General features: G+C 48.7%; 1 protein-coding gene across 1 annotated transcript; it reads left to right on the top strand.

The window, feature by feature from the left end:
* Window positions 1-313: 313 nt before the first annotated feature.
* Window positions 314-23,348, top strand: bin2a (bridging integrator 2a). Its single transcript, XM_088634269.1, has 13 exons — window positions 314-763; window positions 1,949-2,136; window positions 6,904-6,984; window positions 9,966-10,020; window positions 12,601-12,695; window positions 12,927-13,022; window positions 14,218-14,325; window positions 15,359-15,444; window positions 15,878-15,953; window positions 16,304-16,386; window positions 16,931-17,696; window positions 18,336-18,431; window positions 20,280-23,348. Exons 2-13 carry the CDS (start codon window positions 2,056-2,058, stop codon window positions 20,400-20,402), a joined length of 1,746 nt encoding a protein of 581 aa, XP_088490395.1. The 5' UTR covers window positions 314-763; window positions 1,949-2,055; the 3' UTR covers window positions 20,403-23,348.
* The last annotated feature ends 364 nt before the right edge of the window (window positions 23,349-23,712 follow it).

Below are 23,712 nucleotides of genomic sequence, written 5' to 3'. Positions count from 1 at the left end.
CTTTCTAATAAATCTACTTATCACACTGTCAGTGCCTTGGTGTCAAAAACCATAATGCCAAACACGGACCTGTCGTTATTAATATTAACTCTGCTAATAATTTTGATCTAATAACTTTGGAATAATTGCACAATGACCCATTCATTGCAGGATAATCATTTTAAAAGCATTGATTACATTATAATTGTTAGCTTCCTCAAGGCAGGACAGAACGGTGCAAAGTTCGGCTCACAGATCACACCTTAGAGCTCCAGAGTAAGGCGGTGGCCGACAGCAAATAAAACTAAAAAGCTGAACTGAAGCTGACGTGTGAGCGAGCAATCTGGTGTCTCAGAGCCAGCGGGCCCGGGTGCTCACTGGAGCTCTGGGTGCGTGGAGGGGCAGGTCTTATTAGCCAACACTCGGCTTACGGTACTTTCCTAAAAAAAAAAAAACAAATCGAGAAAAACCTGTTGATCCATTGCGATGAAGACAAGCCACTTGTCATAGCTTGCTCGATGTTCTTCCTAATTTCTCAGGGGAATGAGCCGCTCTTCAGACAGGAATCGAGCCGGAGTGATCGTGCTGCCCGAGTTTCTACTCGCCTATCACTTCCTTCCACCCTCGGTTCTCGCCTCTCGCCTTAGTTCCCTGTCAGCCTAGGCGCTGATTTGTGCTGAACTGACACGGCGAAACTGTGCGGTCTTTCCTCCTTCTCCTCCTCTTCCTCTTAAATTAGAGACGACCCGTCCGAACTGGACCCGACGCCAGCCGGCTGTGGAGGGTGAGTTCGGGCAGCTGTAGCCCAGCTTTGTAGCGCTCGCACAGGTGGGGGCGGGCAAGACCTGCTGTCCTGGAGTCAGAGACGCGGTTTGCTCCTGTAACAGGCGTTTACAGACCTCCGTTGAAATTAAATGATCCGTTTCCAGCCGCAGGCCGTTAAACGAAATCAGTTCTGTGGAACGGTTAAATGGTGGATTTAAATATATGAAACACACCCATTCCACTGAAACGGGAAATGCTTTATAAAGGGCGTTTGTTTTTGGAAAGGGGTTGGTGTGGGCAGAGTGGGGTGTTGCTGCCGGCTGATCTATTACTAGAACTATTTCAGAGTTATGTTTAAAAAATGACATTCAATTTCAAGAGATTGTTCTGAATTGCTAATTCTGTCCCCCTCCACACACACACACACACACTACAGGTTCTTATAATTATCTACATGAGAAACCCTTCGTGACAATTAGTTGAATGTTTACCCACAAGACTGATAAGTACATTCATTTTAAAAGCCCCTACGCAAGTTTCAGACACTCTGCAGCAGGGGGCTGTAACTGGAAGGCTGTGGATTTGAATCCCAGCTGTCCTAAGCTTGAGCCAAGCAGTTCACCTGAACTGCTGCACTAAAGCTCCCAACAGTACAAAATGGGTGACTGGCGCTTTGGATACAAGTGTCAGTAAAAGTATTGGTTTCCCAGGGAAGAGTCCAGTGAGATTCGTTCTCTGTGCCTTTGGAGAGGAAGATATTATCTGATGAGGTGGGCAGCTTTGGTCTGTTAGGTGTGTCTTTACTGAGGGAGACTGTGAACGGCCTCCTAATAACCCGTCTCTGAACTGGCTTCACCACTGTTCTTCTCCCCACTGAGAGCTGGTGTGTGGGGAGAGTACTGGCACGTTGTTGCCCCTCTATCAGAGGACAGTGCGGTGCTCAGTGTCCCGCAGTAGGAGAGGTGCCTGCACACACACAAGCATTTCCTGCTTTAGTGCTTCGAGACGCCTTCGCCTCCGCTGCCCTGGATTGGGCTCCGGGTTCGGGTAGGCCATGGAGGACCGCAGAGGCTGGGCTCCCTGCGCCCTGTCAGCCACCTCTCGCGGATGTGGTTTGGTGACGACATCGCCGGGGGGGGGGGGGCGGGTGAGAGAGGAGGAGGAGTGGGGGGGTTGACGGTTCTTGACTTCCCCTCCTCCTCAGAGAAAAACAGCAGCCGTATAAAAGCTGCAAGACGCGCGGCGGGCGCCAGCGCCGGGCTGAGCCGCGGAGGGCGAGAGAGAGAGAGAGAGACACAGAGACGCGGCGACATGGCGGAAAACAAGACGGGCGGCGCAGCGGGCATCTTCGCCAAGCGGGTCCAGAAGCAGCTGAGCCGGGCGCAGGAGAAGGTAGGCATGGCCGCGGGCAGGGCGATGCCCCTTGCCGTCTCCCGAACCAGGGGCATCCAGGGTAGGGCGAAAGAGCAGGGTAGGGTCAGGTTAGGACTTGATGGAAGCGCAGGGAGGCTGGGGGTTGCCTTGCGTCTGCTTGACGTGCCACCAGGACTTCTCAACAGAAAGCAACGGTTTGAACAGAATTGGAGAGGGCTGCGTCTTGCACAGAGGTGCAAAACTCCAGCCCAGGACGGCCGGGTGGTCTCTGTTTCTTTCTCCCCTGAGCCCTTCAATACCTAATTGCGCTCCTGTTTTTATCTGGACGGGACAAGCTGAAGCCTTTCCTTGCTCCTCAGATGCTGGGGAGTTAAAGAGACCCATAAACCCCGCTGGACAGCCCGAGTTGGCCTCCCCGGCTGTACTGCTTGTTCCTGCTCTGAGCAGCCCAGGAGCACTTTTCTGAATGCGTTATACAGCATGATAGCGATCTCCTTGAGGCTGCCTCAGAAGAGACAATGATATCTAGGGGGAGACTGACAGACCAGCCATGGGAGATAGCAGAGATTGTGGCTGGGAGCTGAGGGTGCTGGGTGGGCTGTACTGTACTTCTCTAGCTGACTTGTGCCCGGAGAACTGAAGGGGTTCCTTCAGATATCATGGCGGCCACTGTGTAGCCCAGTGGGTCCCAACCCCTGGTGCCGGATGGACCCTGTTCCATCTGAGCTCTACTGTACTTCTCTGGCAGTCCTTGATGGCTTAAGTAGTCTGCTTGCTGGTGTAGACTTTTATTTAACTTGTTGGTCTGTCCCAAGCGTCAAAAATACCCAACTTCAAGGACACTGTTGCCAACATCATCAGCCCAGAAGTGTACACAGCTTCTTCTCCTTGCTGCCTGATATTTATCTGCCTGCTGCTGGTATTTCTGAGTAAACAGCTCCTACTAGTCGATCAGCTGATGAAAAACAGACACAGGTGGGAGTGACCCTGTGTCAGACACACCCACAGCTTTGTCCTGCTGCAGAGTTTCAGTTGGTCACATTTCAGGCAGCACACCTGAATGAAAGCAGATCTGAACTCAGAAACTGGCACGGGGTTCATAGCAATCACAACGACCAATTACAGGATGTGGGCTTTACGAAGAGATACTGCACAAGCATAGATCACAGCTGATATAGCCGAGCTATCACTCTGCTGAGCGTCTGTGCATTGAAGATTCAGCCTCAGGTCCACAGTATTTTATTGTGTATTTTAACATCGTGTATTTAGGTCACAGTTACAGCTTTCTTATACTAAAATGAGCGGAACCCCCTCCTGAAACGGTGACCCCAGTTTCCTTCAGACCTTGGGCTGTGCTATTACAGTATATCCTGCCTTGTTTGTGTCTCCTCTTTTCTGTGCTTGGTGCTGTGGCACAGTTCCAGTATCTTTAAGAAATCTGCCCTTTCATTGCAAATTAGTTTCTCTTTGCTTTAGAAGCATGTGAGAACAGAACAGGAAATGCTTAACACTTCCAAAGTGGCCTTCTTCTTGAGAAACCTTCTGTGACCTTTTGCATGTGCTGTGAAAAAGAGCCTCTTTATTTGCTAAAATGTGTGCTTTGGGTCTTCAGAAAAACTGCCTGGATGTTCCTGTAACTATGAAGAGACTAGGGTGGATCTAATGTCCTCAGTCTTTTGCAATACTGTAATTTCACCATGGTGAATGTTACTGAGCCCTGTACAGGTGTATGCTTTTACACATTAGTGATATGCTCGTGATCTACTGCAGTGAGGCAGATTGGCAGAACCATATCCCAAGCAAAATTTGACACTTTGTTGTGAAAGTTACAGGAAAAAGATGCCGCTCAAAGTGTAAAATTACCCTGTGTTTTGACTGTGACAAACTGTCAGTAGGGATGTACTCAGTTGCTGTCTCCAGGCTTGCAGGGAGGCCAGCTTCATAAACATGTAAGGATGATTACAAACAGAAGGAGACCGCTGGGCCAATTTAGTTTAAGTCGTTAGTAGCTAGTTGATCCAAGGGTCTCATCCAGTCATTTAAACCTCGGCAGCAGATGTACCTTTTTGAACAACTGGACGTGTTATAGTGTTTATTCTGCACTTTGTATACAATGGGACTTGGGGATTGATTAAATGCACTGTTACACACTGTCTACTTCTAGACCTGTGAAGAAATAATTTGCTGTGCTCATTTGCTGCAGCAAATGGAGTAACACATCTAATGCAGTAACGGAGAAATTGATTAGGAAGATGAGTCAGAAGACGCCTAACCTTTTCAGAACCCAAGACGACATATTGAGAGCACAGCTATTGATTCAAGTGTCTCACCTGAATAAATACCTTTTCTGAAGGACCCCCAGTGAACCCGGGGTAGCTCGTTCCAGACCTTAGCCACGCTTTGTGTAAAGGAACACCACCTGATTTCAGTCTTCAGAAGAACTAGAACCTCTAACCCATTCTTGCTGATCTGTGCGTGCCATGCAGCTTATTTTGAAAAAGGGGAAAAATGAAAAAGTCCTTATTTCCCCAAGCCCAAAAGTAACAGCTGTACGGCCTGCCGAGGCTCTTAAATTTGCATCCCAAACGAATTCTGTGACACCGTGATGGTGGTGTTAGCCCATCCAGAAAATAAAAGCAAGCTTAGGGTGGTGATTTGTGTTTTACAAACACGGCACTGTGTGTGTGGTCTACAGAGGCCCTCGGATCGTGTTGCCCGATCTTTCTGGGCAAAACGTCCTCTCCTATTGAACTGGCAAGCACAGCCAAAATAGTACAACAGCAGCAGGGTCTATTTCCTTACAAGCCCCTGCATTCTGATGTGGGGGGAAGTGGTAAGTGCTGAAAGACAATTCTGCACCTGCCTGCCTGCCTGCCTGCCCAGTCCACAGCCAGCTGCGGCTTGTAGGATGTTCCAGCCGGGCTCTGTCCTTTCGTTCTGCCAAGTCATCTACTGCGACCAGCTTGCATTGTCACTCTCTCAGCACGGGGGCTCCCCCGTTCTGTGGAACTGCTGACTCGTCGCCACGCCTCGGCACGTCGCCCCAGCTGGACCGTTCGCGTCTGCCAGGCCAGAGGCAGCCCGGCTTCTCCCTCAGGGCCCGGCGGAGGGGCCCGGCGGTGCCCCCAGCTGCGAGGCTGTGCCACGTCATGCGACGGCGCAGGAGAAAGGCGAGAGTGTGCATTTTAAAGGCCGCCGGGAGGGACGTCCGCTGGAGCTCGTCAGGTCTGACCCGTGCTGCTGCCGAGACGGGACAGCCAACTGAAGCAAAGGCGTTTTTGTTCTGAGACGCCAGAAGTTTAAAAGCCCCCCCCCCCCCAAAAAAAAAAAAACCGGTGAAGATTTGAATGAAATTGCAGTAATTGCAGTAACAGTGCTTTCACCTTCATTCCAACAGGTCTAATTTGAGATTCGCATGTCTTTTCAATGGGAGAACCTCAGGGTTTATTTGCAAAGCGAAATAAAAAAGAAATGAAGAGATATAGAGCAACAGGGGATCCAGTAAGAGGCATTGTTTTGTTTTGTTTTTGGGGGGGGGGGCAGATCCCATAATCTACCAAACAATGGATTTTATTTAAACTGGCGAGAGGGGCCTTGTAGCAGAAGTGCCCCCTGTTCCCCTGCAGTGCTGTACTGTCCTCAGTCTGCCTCACACCTTAAACGACATCCTAGAAGCGACAGCCAGCAAAGTGCAGTAGAGAAGCAATTTAGAGCTACACAATGCTTCGGACCCCGTGGAAGAAGAATGTGATGGTGATGTCTCTTCCACTGTTATTTCTGCATCTGAGACAGGGCATCCAATGTTGTTTGGGTTACAGAACCCTTTGCACACACTGTGATACGGATTCTTTTCTTCATGTAAGCGTTGTGTCTTATGTTTTAGAACCCGACTAGAGTCTCTTTCTGCTGTGTGTAAGCAGGCTCAGACACGAGAAGAAACTAACAGGGGCACTTGCTGTAGGCCCTGATTCTTCTGGGTCATGGTGTCGCTCAGAAGCCCGCTTCACCGGCCTGCGGTCAGCTTCCCTTGTCCCCTTCATTAGTAAGATGAGGCCAGTCACCGAAACTGCAGGTCTCAGATTTATTTGAAGGAAATTCTGCTTCTCTGTTTCCCCTCCCCAAATGGAGTTTTTAAATGACCTGCATCCCAAGCCTAAATTTAGCCCTGATATAAATAACTCTCTCTTCCAGAATTTGTTCTCCTGTATTGCAGCTGTGTTGCAGTACAATAGTAACCGCGAAGAGTGACAGCGTTCTCTGTGGCTTCCTGTGACTGCAGACTTCCTCTGCGAATTCAGCTCTGTGGCCTCTAGAACTGTTATATTTCCAGTGCTGTTAAGATCAAAACAAGAAACCCCCGTGTGCAAACAGGAGCCCTTTTAAGTGCCGTAGTGTCTGAGGCTCCTGCCTTAGGCTTCTCTTCATCGAGCTGCAGAGAGCGGAGCAGGAATATTGAGCCTCTGGTTCAAAGCAAGCGGCCCAAGCAAAGTCCCACTCGCACCCTGGCGGAAGTCAGTTACCAGCTGCTGCTCGGTTTCCCCCAGGCCTCCAGGGCCCAGTGCAGTTTGGGAAAGTGCAGTTTGTGCAGTTTATCCGAAAGGGGAAAAACAACGTCTATCCATAAGGTTTAGATGAGAATATCTTCTCAAGTGACGTACCTGTAAAAACAAAGAGAAGAGAGAACTTCCCCTCCTGGGGTTGCCGTGCTTCCTGGTGGGGGGGAGGGGGTCCTGGCGGGAGCGTTCCGCTCCTCCCGACTGAGTGCTTGTCCCCCTTGTGTTCCAGGTCCTGCAGAGGCTGGGGAAGACTGTGGAGACGAAGGACGAGCAGTTTGAGCAGTGTTCCCAGAACCTGAGCAAGCAGCAGGTAACGTGTCCCCTCCCACATCAAGAGGGGGTGAAAGGGGATTTTATCTCTGTGTGGTGCCACAACCTGCTACTGCGGTACCTTCCAGCTGCCAACTGCTGGATGAGCCAGTGCCCTCAGGGTCAACATTACAGAAGATGTGCTACCGTGGTTTGGAAGTATTGTCTTTGTTGTCGTCCCTGGGACTACAGTGGATCTTACAAAGTTACACAATTGCTAGCGCATTATAACCGGTTGTACTCAAGTGCCTTCAGTCAAGAATGATTAAGAGCCAGGAGCCAAAGGTAGCCAGGGGCTGCGGAGAAGTACCTGTGATAAATGGTTGCAGAAACAAACAGTCAGTGTCAGAACAGCAATCAGGCGTTCTGGGTGCTGTGCAGTGATGGCCATTGTCCTAAAACAAGCAGCCAGGACACTGTGTCTGTGGGACACACCACCAGGCACAAAGCAGAGCACACTCTATCATTGCAGTGCCCAGTCACACTGCCTTGGTCTGATTTGAAAGGCGAATGTGAGAGACGGATATTAACAGTACATTCCTAGGTGTTTTTTTTTTCAGCAGTGGTCATTGCAACATGGAAAGATTGTGTGATCATCCTTAAATCCTAAAAATGGCAGAATCAGGCTGTTCTGGCCAATGGGATAGTTAAAGAATTCACTAGTCTCTCGGAGCAAGGGCATCCAGTGGACGCTAGTCTAAGGATCTGAGGTCCCCTGGTGAATTCTTGCAAGCTCTCGGGAGACGTGTGAATTTTTCAAACCGGTTGTTTCAGCCAGGGTGTGATATAGTAAAGTTTTTAAATCCATAGGTAATCCAAACAATGGATTGCATTCTTTTGTCTTAATCACGTTGATTTAATTTTGTGCCAAAAACAACTTGAACAAACATGTATGTACAGATGCATGCAATGAAGTGATGTCAAAATCAAACAGAAGACGTTAATTGTTCTGCTTGCCTGCCTAGTTAGATGTATTTATAGTGAATTGCAGGGAGTTCAAATTAAAGTGGATTCATGTGGAAGACTGTGTTTAGTTTTACAGATAAGGCAAATATGTGAATGATCTGGCAGAAAAATGGTCAGGAGACACGGTATATTGCATATCTTAGACACCATATATTTGGAAATATGTTTGTTAAAGTATATTATGGGAATTCTATATTCAATTATTTTTCCAATTTAATCTTTACAATATACCTTTCAACTAAATATATTTTACATTATATTGAAAGATATGTCCATATATTTTTCTGGTATAATGCAATATATTTCTTTTTCGTAAGGGCCATGCGCCGGCGGAGGGCAGTGATATGAGGAGTGTGTACAGCCCCTGTGCCCGGCAGGGGGCCGGCTGGCTCGTATTGCCGGACCTATGGCCGGCCCGGTTTATTTCTGCTGACCTTGACCACATGGCCCAGTCCGCCCTCACCCCGCGGCTGCGCTTCGCAAACGTGTCATTTCGAATGAACTTGCAGGAAGCAGCTCCACCCCGGCCACCTTCCGCTGCCGCAAGGCGCCTCTCTTCTGGGGGTTTCGCGCCTCCCGCGAAGCGCCGATGCCTCTCCCTCTCCGTCTCGGCCAGTGCTCGCGTCTGAGCCGGCGCAAGCCCGGGTCTCACGTGTCTGTTTTTCACAGTGTGCGAAAACGGGAAGGACGCTGGTGTAGGTGCTTTCCCTCCGCCTTCAGCCCTCAGATTGTTTGCTTTCGCTTTGCTGCGGTTTAAACCCTTTTTTGTTTCTGCACCCGACTGTCCTAATGCCACGATCTGCCAACGTGAACGTGCTCGTTCTATAGGCATTGCCTGATGTGATGAAGGGACATGTCCTCTTCTTCAGCTTCCCTTCTGATTGCCTATCCTGTCCGTGTTGACCCTTAAAGCAGAAGTGCAGGCAAATCTTCTGGTTCCTGAACTGGTCTGTCCACACATCGCTGTTCCTTTGTTCTGGGTGAGAGAGATGTGTTTCTTTCCAGAGGATATAATAGAAGGTACAGCTCTTGGAAACCATTCAGTGCCAAACAGCTTTTAGCAAAGCTAAATAAGAAGTGAAAAACTGGCAATTTAGGATCAGTCATCAACCGGCTAGGCCAGCTCCCCTTGATCAATAAGTGGATCAATACAAGGACAACAGATCATTAAGTTAATAAGTGGGGCTGCTAGTTTTTGAGGTTTATCCCCACCAGAACGACCCGATGTGTTGTCTGGGCTGACGGTACACGTCGACTAGCTGCAAGCCTTGCTTCAGTGAGACTCGTGTCGTGGCCAACAGGCTGGTGGAGGACTGCGGACGATTCCAGTCCGGTGTCTTTTTCTGCAAGACGCACTCAGTTTGAAACCCTGTCCTTGTTAGAGCATGCAGTTATTCCTCTGGCTGTTTCTGTATCTGTGGTATTTATTAAAGTTAATGAGGCGTGTCTCCGGGCAGTGTCTCTACTTCACCAGGCAAGGGCTGTAGTGATCTCTGCCCATAAATTCACTCTTTACTGTCAAAGCGCCTTGTGCGAGATACGGTTTGAGAATTCTAAGTGCAGCTTTGGGGAACAAGTACAGATCCATGGAGCCATATTAAAGGTGAAACCTGGCAGCACCTTGAGGAAGCTGAGGGCACCTCTGGAGGCAGATTGGGCCAAAAGGAGAAGTCTTCGTGTTCAATCAACAGTCTGATACACCATTCCAGTGTTTTTCATTTCCACACAAAAACCAAAAACAAGGACTCTACATAAAAACCGTTCAGAATCCAAACCCACAAGAGACATCCTCTTGTCTCCCTTCCATCTCTGCACACTCTGAATTCGACTCTGTGAATTGGACATGGAACACTTGCCATATCTTCGAAGTGTAAGAGAGCCGATGTTCCACTGGTGGACAGAGCACACTTGCACGCCCTTCCTCCGTCTTCCGCACAGAGAAGCTATCCAGCTGTTCTGTGTGGCCATGCTCCAGCTGTTCGCGTGAAGTAACGCCGCTTCTCCTTCTCCTTGCAGAGCGACGGCAGCAAGCTGTACAAAGATGTGAAGGCGTACTTCAATGCAGTGAAAGGTGATTCTTTTTTGTTCTGTTAAAAAAGGTGTCTTTGCAATGTTCATTTTCACTTTAGCGTTCTGTTTTTTGGGGCTGGTGTAGGAAAGGGAATCCGGATGATGCAACCCTCCGCACCAGGCCGGAGTGTGTGAGCAGTAGATGAGTGTGAGCAGTAGATGAGTGTGAGCAGTAGGTGAGTGTGTGAGCAGTAGGTGAGTGTGTGAGCAGAAGATGAGTGTGTGAGCATTAGATGAATATATGAGGATTAGATGAATGTGTGAACAGTAGGCGTGTGTGAGAGCAGTACTTGAGTGTGAGAGCAGTAGATGAATGTGTGAACAGTAGATGAGAGTGAGCAGCTGATGGGATTGAGCAATAGATGAGTGTGAGCAGTAGATGAGTGTGAGCAGTAGATGAGTGTGAGCAGTAGGTGTGACCAGGCCATTGAACCTGACAGTATGACTGGCTACCCTTGAGGCTTCACAGGTCCAATATAGGAACAAGCAGCACTTTATATACAGAGAATTTCAAGTCGGGAGCAGTGTCAGCATGCATAGGCTGGAAAGGAACAGGTAAAAATTTATTCCGCACTGAAAAGAAAAGATACACAACATTTGTGGAGCTTTGAAGAAGGTGTGTCTTTTTTTTCCCTTTCAGCATGGAATGAACTTTTACCTTTTATATAGAGTGAATGTTTATCGAAATCGAAGCCTAAAACAGAGCAAGCACAAACACACCCGCTCCTCGAGGGTGACTGACCGGTGCGCGGTGTGGGGGCTGATGCAGGCGATCGTGCAGAAGGCTGATCTGCGCCCTCTCAGGGCTGTTTCCGAGAGCCGTCTTTTTATCCCCTTGTGAAACTGGCTCAGGTTACAAAAAATTCAGAACAGCTTTTAGAAAACTCTTCTGGGGGTTTGTGCGTGTCAGGAGATTGCGAGGGGAACACTATTTCGCCCCACTTTCCGTGGGCTTTTCTGACCCACTGGAGGCTAATCCGCCCTTTTGGGAAGATTTCCCAGAATCCTGAGTTTTAGCAGTGCTAAGGATTCTTCCCGAAAGATGCTGAAGAAAAGCTCCAACAGTGGAGATTCGCTTTTAAAATCACTGTACTTGCAGCTAAGCAGAAAAAAAACAGGAAATTACACTGAGTATAAAACACTTCTTTTAGATGAATCAGCTTGATAGGGACCACAACGTCATTGCTGGCACAGGAACTGGAACTATATGTGCAGATACCTTTAACTGTAAATTGAGTTATTACTGGAATATTTCTATATACATATACACAGTATACTGGGATACACCGTAGTGCTGCTGACCGTGACCACATGAATGCAGCCATGTCAGTTTTACACAGGCTGCTCTGAAGTGTGCACCAGGTGCACCGAGCTACAGCACGTAGTCCGGGGATCCTCTTTCAAGCCACTGTGCTGAAAAGGGACACCTCTTGCCTTAAACATAAGAACAAAAATGCAGGCAAGAGCAGCCATTCAGCCTTTTCTAACTCCTTTCATACTCGGTAGCTAGCCGATCCACGGATCTCCTCCAGCCATTTCATGAAAGAAACCAGTTTTGACAACACCACATGACTGGATAGCTTAATCCATACTTTCTTAATCCAAACTTCCTGTTCTCAGTTTTAAATAGTTTCCACTTGTGCCTACTGAACACTTTTCACTGTTCGCTCTGAAGAAGTCTGCTGGGTTCACTTTGTCAGGGCCTTTGAGGAACTTGAATGCTTGGATCAAGTATTGCATGGAGCTGAAATGTGGTGTTTATGACTCTGATGTTAGTACACACTATTAGCTCAATACTAGTAAGTACCAGAAATGTCATGCTGTGGAGTAAGACATTAGTAAATGACAGTCAAGGCACTCGTGTTAATGAGAGCACAGGTGCTGGCTTCCTCAGAGCGCTGACTTGATTGGCCTGTCTTTGGAGTCCTGTGTCACTTGCCCGGATCTTTCCAAGAGCTGCTATGGCAGAGTGAAGAGGCCGTTAGTCCAGTAATAAAGGAGTCGCACTGTTCACTCTCAGCATGCTCTGTCTGTGTGGAACGTGCAGTGTTTTAGCGGCACATTTTGAAGGAGCCTGCCTGTCAGGAACAGTTCTTTCCGGGCCCTATGTGGACGACACGATCCGAAAGGTGAAGAAACAATAGGGAAAAATATCATGCTGGAGTCGGTCAGGAGACAGGGGGGCGTGTCCATGCAGTGCTGGTGTCCGGGGGGAGTGAATCCAGGGCGAACAATCCAAGGGTAAATCCAGAGGGGGAATCCAAGACGGGAGGTTTAGTCCAAGACCAGGGAATCCATCTGAAGTTAAAACCAGAACCGGGTCGGGACCGGCGGGGCAGGGAATCAGGAACAGGAAACTAAAACCATGACGGAGCCAGACGCAGCAGGACCCCGGGCTCTCACGATGCGGAAATCAATGAGAAGCCCCGAGCAATCGCCTGCGTCTGGCTTTAAAGGTGGAACTAAAGAGGGTCTGGAATAAGAAACAGGTGTGGGGAATGGGACAGAACGAGGAAGGGCTGGAGCGCCCTTAAGAGGAGGAGTAACAATCGTGACACTGCCGTCCTTGTTGTGTCCGCAGTGATGCACGAGACGTCCAAAAGACTGTCCCAGACCCTCAAAGACGTGTACGAGCCCGACTGGCAGGGAGGAGAGGAGCTGACCGTCATCATGGAGGTGAGACGCTCCGGGGTCATGTGGAGAAATACTTCCTGCGCATGACGGCAGAACTGCAGGGCGCCTGTCCTTCGGGAATGAAATAGTATCCCGAGATGAGCTGGCTGTCCACGCTAACCTCACTGTGCGCATTGCAAAGCGGGAAGGGGGTGGGAGAGTTGGATGTGTAATGGTTTTGATGACATCTTGATTGGGTTGAAGCCGGATTAAAAGCCCCCCTGATCTGTGCAGAGTGAGGACCTGCTGTGGAATGACTATGAAGAAAAGCTGGCGGACCAGACTGTCCGCACTATGGAGACCTACATGAGCCAGTTCCCCGACCTCAAGGTGGGTCCACACCTGTCCTCTCCGAAACACTCGGGCACCCCGATGATCAGCTTCACTCCAGCAGACTGATCGGATCGTCTCAGCCTCAGTCCAAGTCTGGGTCTGGGTGTGGATCTGGGTCAGTCTGGCCTGTTCCATTTACACTCGTGGCAGCATGCTTGGACAGGGTCTGTTTTAGGTATCGTAAACTCCTGTAGCCTTGCACCCCTCCCTTCTCGGTGATCGCTTCACCCTCAGAGGGGTGCTGTGAGCCGGAGTCTAACCTGCCAGGCAGGGGGTGCAAGGTGGGGTCTGACACTGTTCCAGGATTCAGGAACTCTGGGCTTCATCGGCTGATAAGATAAGATTTTATTGTCCTCTGAGGGAAATTATTTATGGACACCCAGCACTCCGTTACATTTAAATAGAAAGCAAACAAAAAAAGGAGAAGAAAAGAAAAACATTGCATATTATACTATTACAAAAAAATAAGAAAAAACATTGCACATCAATCTATTGCACATGTACAGTATAACACATAACAACATGTAACATTTATAACACATCACAAAACATATCGCACTCAAGTGGGTTGTTAGAGTCAAAATTGTGTTTATCCTTGACCTTTGCATTGACAGCTTTAATGGATAGTGGAACAAAGGAATGTTTGTATCCGTTTGACTTGCATTTGGGAACCCCAAAACCTTTGCCAGAAAGAAGAAGTTGACATTCAGAGTTGAGGATGTGGGAAGAATCTGATACCATTTTTCCCGCCTGTTTGATTATGGATTTTTCAAAGGTTGTCTGCAGGGAGGGGTGCTGTTTCACCCCCATGACCTTCAAAGCTGTCTGGATGAGGCGGGTAATTTGCGATTTAAAATGAACTGATAGGTGACCAAGCCACATGCGCTTTAGCGCGCTGTCTGTTAGGTTGGTGCTCTTTGAAACAGGATGACTGCAGTTTTTCTATTTGCTTATCTGTTTTATTTCCCCCCAATTTTACAACCCGATTTTCAGCGTGATCTGACTGGGGATGTTCCTCAGATTGTGCCGTTTCTCTTATCGCTCTGATTCCTCGGGCTACTGCTCTGGCTGGAGGTGCAGCTGTCCGTCACTTATTTGCCATTTTTTAGTTCCTTCTCTGCTCTGTCACTTCGGCTCCCCCTCTGCTGGACGCCAAATTCACCCCAACCTTCCCTGTCACACACCTTCCCAGGAACGAGTGGCCAAGCGCGGCAGGAAGCTGGTGGACTACGACAGCGCCCGGCACCACCTGGAGGCGCTGCAGAACACCAAGAAGAAAGACGAAGCCAAGATGGCCAAGGTGAGGCGAGAGAGGAGAAGGAGGGAAGAGCTGGGGGGGGCAGCGCGAGTGACGACTGGGAGCGCGAGCTCTCACCGTCTCTGCCACCCCAGGACTCTCGCCGACAGGGGAGAGGGGGTGCCAGCCCCAGAGGCCTCAGTGCTGTCTCCTCGCTGCTCTCCAGGGCGGAGGGCTTTAAACTCCTCCTGCTTGCGCACAGTGCCTCTGTATCGTCACTCTGTCGCTTTCGGCACCGGGGGCACGAGAGGCTGAGTTTGAGTCAGAGGAAGAGAGGCAGGTCCGCAGCCCACTGTCCTGCAGGAGGCACTGGTGCCAGTTTCACGAGAGATGTGCCTGGAGGTCTCTGTGGCGTTAGACTGGGGGTGTTTCTCATACCTTCTGAAGACCCCTAACACTTGAAGCGCACAGCAAGACACGCACAGACGCATAGAAACAGATGCACAGAGACATGCACACTGAGACACGCACATAGAGATACACACGGAAACAGGCACAGAAACAGACAGAGAGACGCACAGAAACAGACAGAGAGACGCACAGAAACAGACAGAGAGACGCACAGAAACAGACAGAGAGACGCACAGAAACAGACAGAGACACTCAGAAACAGGCACAGAGACGCACAGAAACAGGCACAGAGACGCACAGAAACAGGCACAGAGACGCACAGAAACAGGCACAGAGACACCCAGAAACAGGCACAGAGACGCACAGAAACAGGCACAGAGACACCCAGAAACAGGCACAGAGACACCCAGAAACAGGCACAGAGACCCACAGAAACAGACAGAGACCCACAGAAACAGACACAGACGCACAGACACAGACACACTCACAGTTACCTGGCTGGTTCTTTCCCTTTCAGCACTCTTCAGTGGGGTACTGTGGGGGACAGGAGGGCCTAGCCCACCTGCATGCTGATCTCCAGTGTGGAAGAAGGAGACCGTGGATGAAAAGCTTCACCTGCTGCGATGTGCTTCTTTTTCATCGTCACAAACCGGTTCTGTTTTCTCTGCCATTTCTGTGTTTCCAGGCAGAGGAGGAGTTCAACAAAGCGCAGAGCGTTTTCGAAGAGATTAACAACGAGCTGAGGGAGGAGCTGCCCGCGGTCTATCACAGGTGGGAGGTCTGGCACTGCCCCACTTCCCCGGGCACAGCGATGCCCGCGAGTCTGAGGCGTTTGGGAGGGGCTGTCGAGTGTCGAGGCATGATGGGAAGAGTGGTTCAGGAAGAGGAAGTCAGGACTTTCCTGCGAAGGAAAGAGATCAGTAAGAGGGAGCTGCACAGGTGGAGATGGGCCGGAAAGGGGAGGCAGAGAGACGACAGGGGGAAGAGTGAGGGGCTCTTAGGGGTTTTTATACCTTTCGGAAAATGACATCAGAAGTGATTCAAAGTCAGGGCAGCTGAGATGAAATGGAACTTGGTTGCTGTCCTCACTCCCAAACCTTCATTGTGAACTCTATGTTGAGTTAATCCGAGGCACAGAATAAGCTAAGTGGAAACTCTGGTCTCTTTTTGCATCGTCACAATCTGTATCGTCCTCTCTCCACAGCCGAATTGGATGCTATGTGACGGTGTTCCAGAACATTTCCAATCTGAGAGATGTTTTCTACAAAGAGATGAGCAAGGTAAGACAGACTGTAACTGGTTCATTCGCGATTCTGCATAAAACTTCACTACTGGTTTACATGAACAAAAGACTGATTTCATTCGTCTCCAGCAGCCTTGCATTTAGAGATTCCCAGAACATAAAATGTGCAGCTGCAGGTATAAAATAATGACCTCCTTTTCCCACATTTAGTACAAACAATGAAGATAAATGCAAAAATAATAAAAATATTAGCATTACCTGAGCATCTGCATCCGGCCATGCATGATTGAATTGGCCAAGGTTACCTTTCTCATTGCTAAAGGGCAGGGCCCTATGTTTGCTCTGCCCAGCTGTGTGCCCTGACCTGTGTGTCTGCTTCGGTTGCAGCTGAACCATGAGCTGTACAACGTGATGACGAAACTGGAGAACCAGCACTCTGATAAGGTCTTCATTATCAAAGGCGTGACCAGGTAAAGCACACGATTTCATTCTGGTCAAAGCACCAAGTCTACAAATCGAGGGGTTTGTGTATTTTTTTTAGTGTGAGGTACAACTTTGACATGGCGGCTATACTGTATAAAGATATAGCAGAACAGCCACGTATGCATTGCAGATTTGAGTGTAGATTAGCTGTAGGGTGCTCAACCCAATTCTTAGAAAGCTACAATCTAGTAGGGGTAATCTATAACACTTACATCATCCATTTTTAATGACCTGGCACAAATGTGTACACAATATAATTAATAAAGCAGCTAAAGAGGTTCGGAACCAATATCATTTATTTTTTCATGTGTACAGAAACTGATTGGTTCAGATCAGACAGGGTGCGGTAGTTCTAGTCCTTGAAAGCTGTAGGTATTATGGTAGAGAAAGAACTGCTTACGTGTAAAAGATGAGGTCGTTCTTGATAAACTGACGATTTCCTGGGGATCTGCTCAACCAGCGGTTGAAAGTGCAACAGACCAGCGGAGGGCAGACCATAAAGAAATAATCTTTCCTTTTCTCCTTCGTCAGCAAGAGACGCTCTCTGATGATCTCCGCCCCGATTCCCTGCAACACCGCCTTCCCGCCGTCTGAGAGCAGCCTGAATGAGAACGCCACCCCCCACCCCGCCCAGAACGGCAAGGAGACCGACTCAGCCGGCACGGAGGCGGAGACGGCGGGAGCCAATGAAACGTCAGTGCCGGGCGAGGAGCAGGCCAATGGGAGTGCGCCGGCCCCTGAGGCCCCTCCCCCTGATGACACGCCCCCAGAGGCCAGGGAATCTGAGGCAGATCTCGGCAGCAGAGCTGAAGCAGGTGAGGACTCTGCAGAAGAGGAGTCTGGCGAGCATCAGGTGGGCGGTCCGGCTGAGGCCGCAGAGGAGTCCGGTGGACACCAGGCGGACAAATCTGCGCCTGCTGAAGATGCGCCTAAGGAGACGGCTTCTTCTCAAGACGAGCCGACAGGCAGCGCCTCTGGAGACACAGCTCCTGTTGGGAGTGACCAGCCCGCCATCGATCCTGCCACAGCCTCCGAATCCTCCGCCTCCTTGTCCAGGACTGAGCAGGAGGAGGGGGAGGAGGCTGACTCAGCTCCCGATGCCCCACCGGAGCACACTCCGGAGGGGTCTCCGGAGGGGTCTCCAGAGGGGTCTCTCGAGGGGTCTCCTGACGCTCCGGATCCCGAACTGATGCAGGCCGAGGAATTGGAGAGCCCTGCCTCTCCTGATCCTGAGAACGACAGCCCCCACGAGGCCGGTGAAGGAGCGGGAGATCTTCCTCCGGGATTTCTGTACAAGGTAGGCGAGTCCCTGGGATACGGGGACAGGCCCTGGATGTGAACTGCTGCCTGTAGCACACCTTGCAGCAGCTCAGCGCTCCCTCCACTATCACAGGGGCTGCAGTAATCAAGGGACCACAGGGCGCACGCTTTCGCCCCGGACAGGACACCGCCACACCGCAGGGCACACACATGCAGGGACAACACAGAGGCACCAGATCACCTGGCTGGCGTGTCCTAAGTAGGTGGGAGAAACTCCACAAGTTCAGAATGAAACCTGGGCCTCAGGCTGTGAGGCTAGCTGCCTCCCTGTACTGCTCTGAGCCTCATCATCAGTACACCAGGGGCGTTCTCACGCTCTTCTCATGGCTAGAGACCGATGCAGTGGATTTCACTCTACTGAAACTGAAGTCCATGACAGTAGTGCTTTCCACTGTGAAGCCCAGAGCCCCACTCCACAAGGGGCTGGAGGGTGGCAGCGGACACACAGGGCGGGGCAGGACAGGGCGGCAGGCCTGGACAGGACAAGACAGGACAAGACAGGACAAGACAGGACAAGACAGGACAAGACAGGACAAGACAGGGCAGGACAGGGCAGGACGGGGCAGGGTGGGGCAGCAGCTCTTGCTAAAGCAGCCTGTCCACTTCTGCCTTGCAGGCTGTGGCCCTGAAGGACCACCTGACAGAGGAGGCTGGGCAACTGCTTTTTCAGGAGGGAGAGATCATTCTCGTCATCGCTGACGCAGAGCAGAGGGTGAGTGAGGTTTAATACGTCCAATCAATTGCTCCCACATCTGTCTCCCACGCACCACTATTCTCATTACAGAGAACTGTAGCCCTCAGAACTAGAGCTCGTGTTATTCAATTAATAACCTAAGCAGGGCCGGCCCTAGGTCTTTGGGGGCCCTAGGCGAGAAAGGGGCCCCTCCAGTTCACAGTTTGCAAATACATGAGTATTATCAGCTCCCAGCCCAACCCTATTTGACTATTCAGAGAAAATAAATAAATGAGTTATATAACTAGAACCCTTTATCAACCAGCTTTGAAGAACACTTAATAACTTGCAAACAGAACCATGAGTACACGTTCTACAAAGATAACATGTATTTTAACATGTTTTGAAAGTAATAATGTGAAATATGAATCCATTAACTTCTAGTAAAACACCTCAAGTAGTCTAATCTAGTGTAGATTAGACCACAGAAAATGTGGCTTGCCTACTGCTCGCTGCTTATATGGATCTGACAGACTCAAAACCAAATACACATGCATGAGTACAGTGACTTGGTGTTCCTCTGTTTTGAGATCACTTATCCTGCTCTTCTTTTCCACATTTCCTTTTCTCAGCGGCCGATAGGTACGGCCTTTTGTGTCCCTTTGGAGGACGATGTGTGTTTACAGGCTACAATTACAAGATTTTAATTATAAACCCTTTAAACATAGTCGGCAAACGCAAGTAAAAGGTCACTTGAAATGTTTCATTACATATGAGATGATTAATAAAATTGATCATCTCACCATTACCTGCTTTCTGATATTGTCATTTTACAGCATAGATGAGTCATCAACTACATCGCTAGTAAAAAATAAACCACTCCATTTACATTCACAACTAAAAATATTCTTAGTATTAATATGACCTGAAGGAGGCTCCACGGCCGAAACGTTGTGTTTTTTCTCTCTTCTTATTTTCAGCATGGAATAAACCTATTACTTGTTCCTTTGCAGCCTACGCATGCTGACGCAGCTCCCCACCTGAGCTAATAATATTATAGTTCAAGTAGGTAGTGGCATCAGCATACGTAGGCAATATGTGCATAATAATGTTATAATTTCTAAACAACAAACTTTAACAGCCTAGAGTAGCACAGCAGCAACAGTAAGAGTTACTGGAAGGTACAAGCCGTTTAAAAAAAAAATGTTGTGTTGCACATTGAGGGCTCCCCCTGGTGGCCTCGAGGCCCTAGGCAGTCTCCTAGTTTCCTAGGTCCTGAGCATAAGGCCACAGATCTGAGCTGTGTACACAGCTGACTACCACTGGGATTCCCCTGGCACACAGCACTCCTGGTATTTTCTGCTCGCTGCTCAACAGTGACCCCTGGTGGCAGTTTCCTACCTGCAGGCTCGTGTGAGTGAAGGGGTACAGGGCCTGTCAGACCAGACAGAGACCGCATGTTTCAGGAGAAGCATAGGTGCCATCTACATCTGTCCCTCTGTGGGGGGGGGGCAAATCCAAATTAGTAGGGGGGAAGGAACTGTTGAGCCCTCAGTGAAAATGGTCCTTCCCAGACAGGGCAGAATTGTCCAAAACCTTAATGTTCTAAAACCTTACACAGAGTCTCTCACAGAATGTTCCAAAACCTTAATGTAAATAGTTTTGCCCTGGACCTTTTAATCCTTATGTCTCTGAGGTAAAGCCAGGCACTGTGCTTTCTGTGTCTTTGAAGCTTACTTTTAAAATGCAGCTCTCTGTCGCTGTGTGGTTGTTGTCTTTGTCTGTGCTGTGAAGCCATTTTGTAGAAACTGCTTTGAGGTGTGCCCAGAGCTGTTACCGGGGTTGCATCAGTGTTCATCGGCCACTGACGGTGTTGTACTCTCTCAGCCTGAAGGTACGGCGACAGGGGTGAAGGAGAGAGACTGGCTTCAGCACAGGAACCCCTCAGATCACAAAGGAACATTTCCAGAATCCCTGATTGAGCGAGCCGACCCATCTCCGCAAGACTGAGCTCTCCTCCGACTGGCCGAATAGTCATCGCCCCCCTTGAACACGGCACGCAGAGCAACGCCAGTTGAAACGAACGTCTCCCAAGCACATTTGGATTGCCAGTTGTTTTTTTTAATTTGGCTTGAAGCAGCAAGTCAGCGGGATGACCTCCAGTGCCGTAACGGTATTGTGCGTTCTGCATTCCGGTCCGGCCTGCACCACCAAGCCTAGCCACCAGATCCTGGGTTGTTGGTGCCTCATCTGTTTTGTGCTTTGTGTTGTGCCATCAGCTCAACATTTATTAGTACTAGCTCAACTAAGACATCTCAGTGCTGCGTTTGAAGAAACATACCTGTGTTGTGCTTCAATAGATCTGACATTGCAGTGCTGTTTTCTGTGCTGTCTAACCTCTGAGCAAAAGTGCTCTCCAGCAGGAATTATAATTCTCAGGTAGAAACCTTAATTCCATGTTTTTATAAACTCACAAATCATCTTATGACAGGTTAATCAAACAGCAGTCTATTCTAATGCAGGTCTTTGTGTTAACACATAACCTTAGCCAAACACATCTTCAATTTTACAGAATTGAATCAGTTTTTAATTAAACAGTCACAGATTTGGATGCTGCAGAATCCTACAGAAGACCGCTTATTTGACAACCCCCGATCCAAAATATTTCTGTCATTCACACTACATCAATACTGGCAAAGGCATACCTGTACAGTGTAGCACTGCCTTCTCTCTTTTTATTAAGAAATTGTTACAAGGCAGCAACAGGTCATAGCAGCAGAAGCTGAAAACTGAAAAGGAAAGGTTTCTCATCCTGCCATGCGTTCAGGTGGTCCCAATTTTGCTTTTGCCTTGTCAGCTGTTTCCTCACAGCTCGATATGGCTCCCTCTGCCTGTCTGAACACAGCCCTCTCGGATGGCTGGCTTTGCTGGCTCCCAGTCCTGCGTGATTTCCAGACCTGAGCCAGCTCAGGTGCGCTATAGACATTTAACACTGCTGCCCCTCACACGCTGATATACCTCTCGGATTTCCTGCTGAGCTAATGCGTTGCTGGTGAATCATAACCGGCATGCAGTGCGGCTATACTGGACAACTCTGGCAGGACCCCTTGCCTGGGCCATGTGTACACCTTGGGGCATACAGTGAGAGACACCATGCCCCCATTCAAGATTCCCATACAGGCCTGGAGGGATCCAGTCTTCCCACGATGCCTCCTTGCCCCGTGGCAATGAGATTAACCGTGCACCTGACCATCTGAAACGGGCCCCACATCTTGCTCAATGCTAACCCTGCCTGGGTTCTCCCAGTTGTGCACTGCCGTATGGAGAATCCCAGTCCAGTAGCATATCGGAGCAAGGATTAAAGTCAGGATCTTCAAGGTTAAATCGAATAATTAGGTGTTTGATTGGGCAATGTGGTGTTGTGGCAGTGGGCACTGCTGCCTCAGCTCCTTGCTCGAATCCGGTCTTGGTGTGTGTGTGTGGAGTTTGCATGTTCTCGCACGGAGGTCACGTACTCTCACACCACCCGCAGACGGCGTTGGCCACATTTGAGCCGTCATCCTGCACTGTCTTTTTCTCCGTGACCCTGAGATAGGACACGGCTGTCCATTCGGGGGGGGGGGGGGCGTCGTATTCGGTCAGACACAAATGATGAACTCGCAAAAGCTGTCACCTCAAACAAACTGGTTTATACAGCCAGTCCCACATTTTTCAGCATGAAATTACAGGCAACGAGTCGAGAGTCTTGCTAATTTTTACCAGTGAGATCCTTGTTGCATTAAATTTGCTTTCCATCAACATTGAGCTACTCACTGCCTCACAGGCCATATGGACTGAAAGGCCTTCTCTAATTCAATAAGAACTTTTAATATGTTAACAGATAATCTTAAACTCTTTCTAATATGATTTACATGAAGAGATTATCCAAATAAGTATAATGGCAACTGGATGTTTCTTCTACTAACAAAACCAATATGGGAGCATACATCCTGATAAAAGCAGTAATTAGGGTTGAATCTTAAGATCGTGGCTCCTCTCAAACCAAAACCATTTTCAGGTCACGGACAAGGTTTTAAAGAGCTGCCTGTCACAATGTATGGACCATGCCAAGTAGCGGACACTAGGACTCCTTGTCGGTGCAGAACTACTGTACAATACATAGTTTCATTCGTCTTTTACCTCCCCAAATCAGATGGTAGAAAATGCTGTGTGAATGTTCACTTAAGTGTTGCATGACTTAAGGTACTGGGTTTTTGGGCAAGAAACACTTTTTGAAGTTGGACCTCGAAGCATATGTCTCTGTTCACCTTTCCATAACGGGGGTAATGAGTTTTTGTGAGGATCAGGAGAATTTTTTCGAGGATCGTGACTCTTTAAAACCATCTCCAGAGAAGTTGCCGAAGGCTTATCTGTTTAGCACTGCCAGCACTGCCAAGATACACAAGATACTCCCACAGCTGCTGTACTGCATATCCTGCTAGCTCATGTTTGCCTGAGAAAGTCTTATCTAACAACAGGAGGTTTGCCCCTTTCTCTGGCCCAGGGTATATTATTCTCTCTGCTCTGTGCTGGGGCTGAAACAGGAATGTAAAACATTTCAATTCATGTGTACTGAAAAATCAATACAGTGTTTGTAGCATGAGACTTATGGATTGATTCTGGTTCGGTTGTGATTCATTGTTTAGTATAAATTAGAGTGCATTCTAAAACAGCTAAACGTGGTACTTAAACATTTCCTGTGGTGATAACATTCAAATGTGACCATTGTATTTTTTATACTAATATTTTTTTTAATAGTGCTTATTCTGCCATTTTGAAACAGGATACGCCGTCCTGTAATAAACAGAATGTAACCTGCCTTAACAAAGTTTTTTTTTGTATAAATACTTTACAATATATTTCCTTTTTAATGTGTAAATGTGACACCTAATGAAATAAAATAAAATTTAAAGCTTACACTTGAAGTTGCCACCTTTTATTTACGCATGCAGATCTTTTCAAAGTGTTTTTCAGACCTGTTTGGTGCTTTTTGCTGGAAAGCACCAAATGCAGCACCGATACTGCAGATTCCTGCTCTAAGCAACTTAAGCAAGGGATTTAGTCACTTTGTTTTTTTGTCAGTTTGATTTTTTTGCAATGGGGCGGCACAGTGGCGCAGTAGTGAGCACAGCTGCCTCACAGCGCTGGGGCCCTGGGTTCAGCTTCAGACCTGGGGTGCTGTCTGTGTGGAGTTTGCATGTTCTCCCTGTGTTTGCATGGGTTCCCTCAGGGTTCTGGCCCTGGTGTGTGTGTGTGTGTCTTCCCTGTGAGACACGGAGGT

Source organism: Lepisosteus platostomus, chromosome 1, assembly GCF_059453375.1.
Source record: "Lepisosteus platostomus isolate fLepPlt1 chromosome 1, fLepPlt1.hap1, whole genome shotgun sequence".
Taxonomy (NCBI): Eukaryota; Metazoa; Chordata; class Actinopteri; order Semionotiformes; family Lepisosteidae; genus Lepisosteus; species Lepisosteus platostomus.
This window is presented reverse-complemented; position numbering and strand designations above follow the sequence as displayed.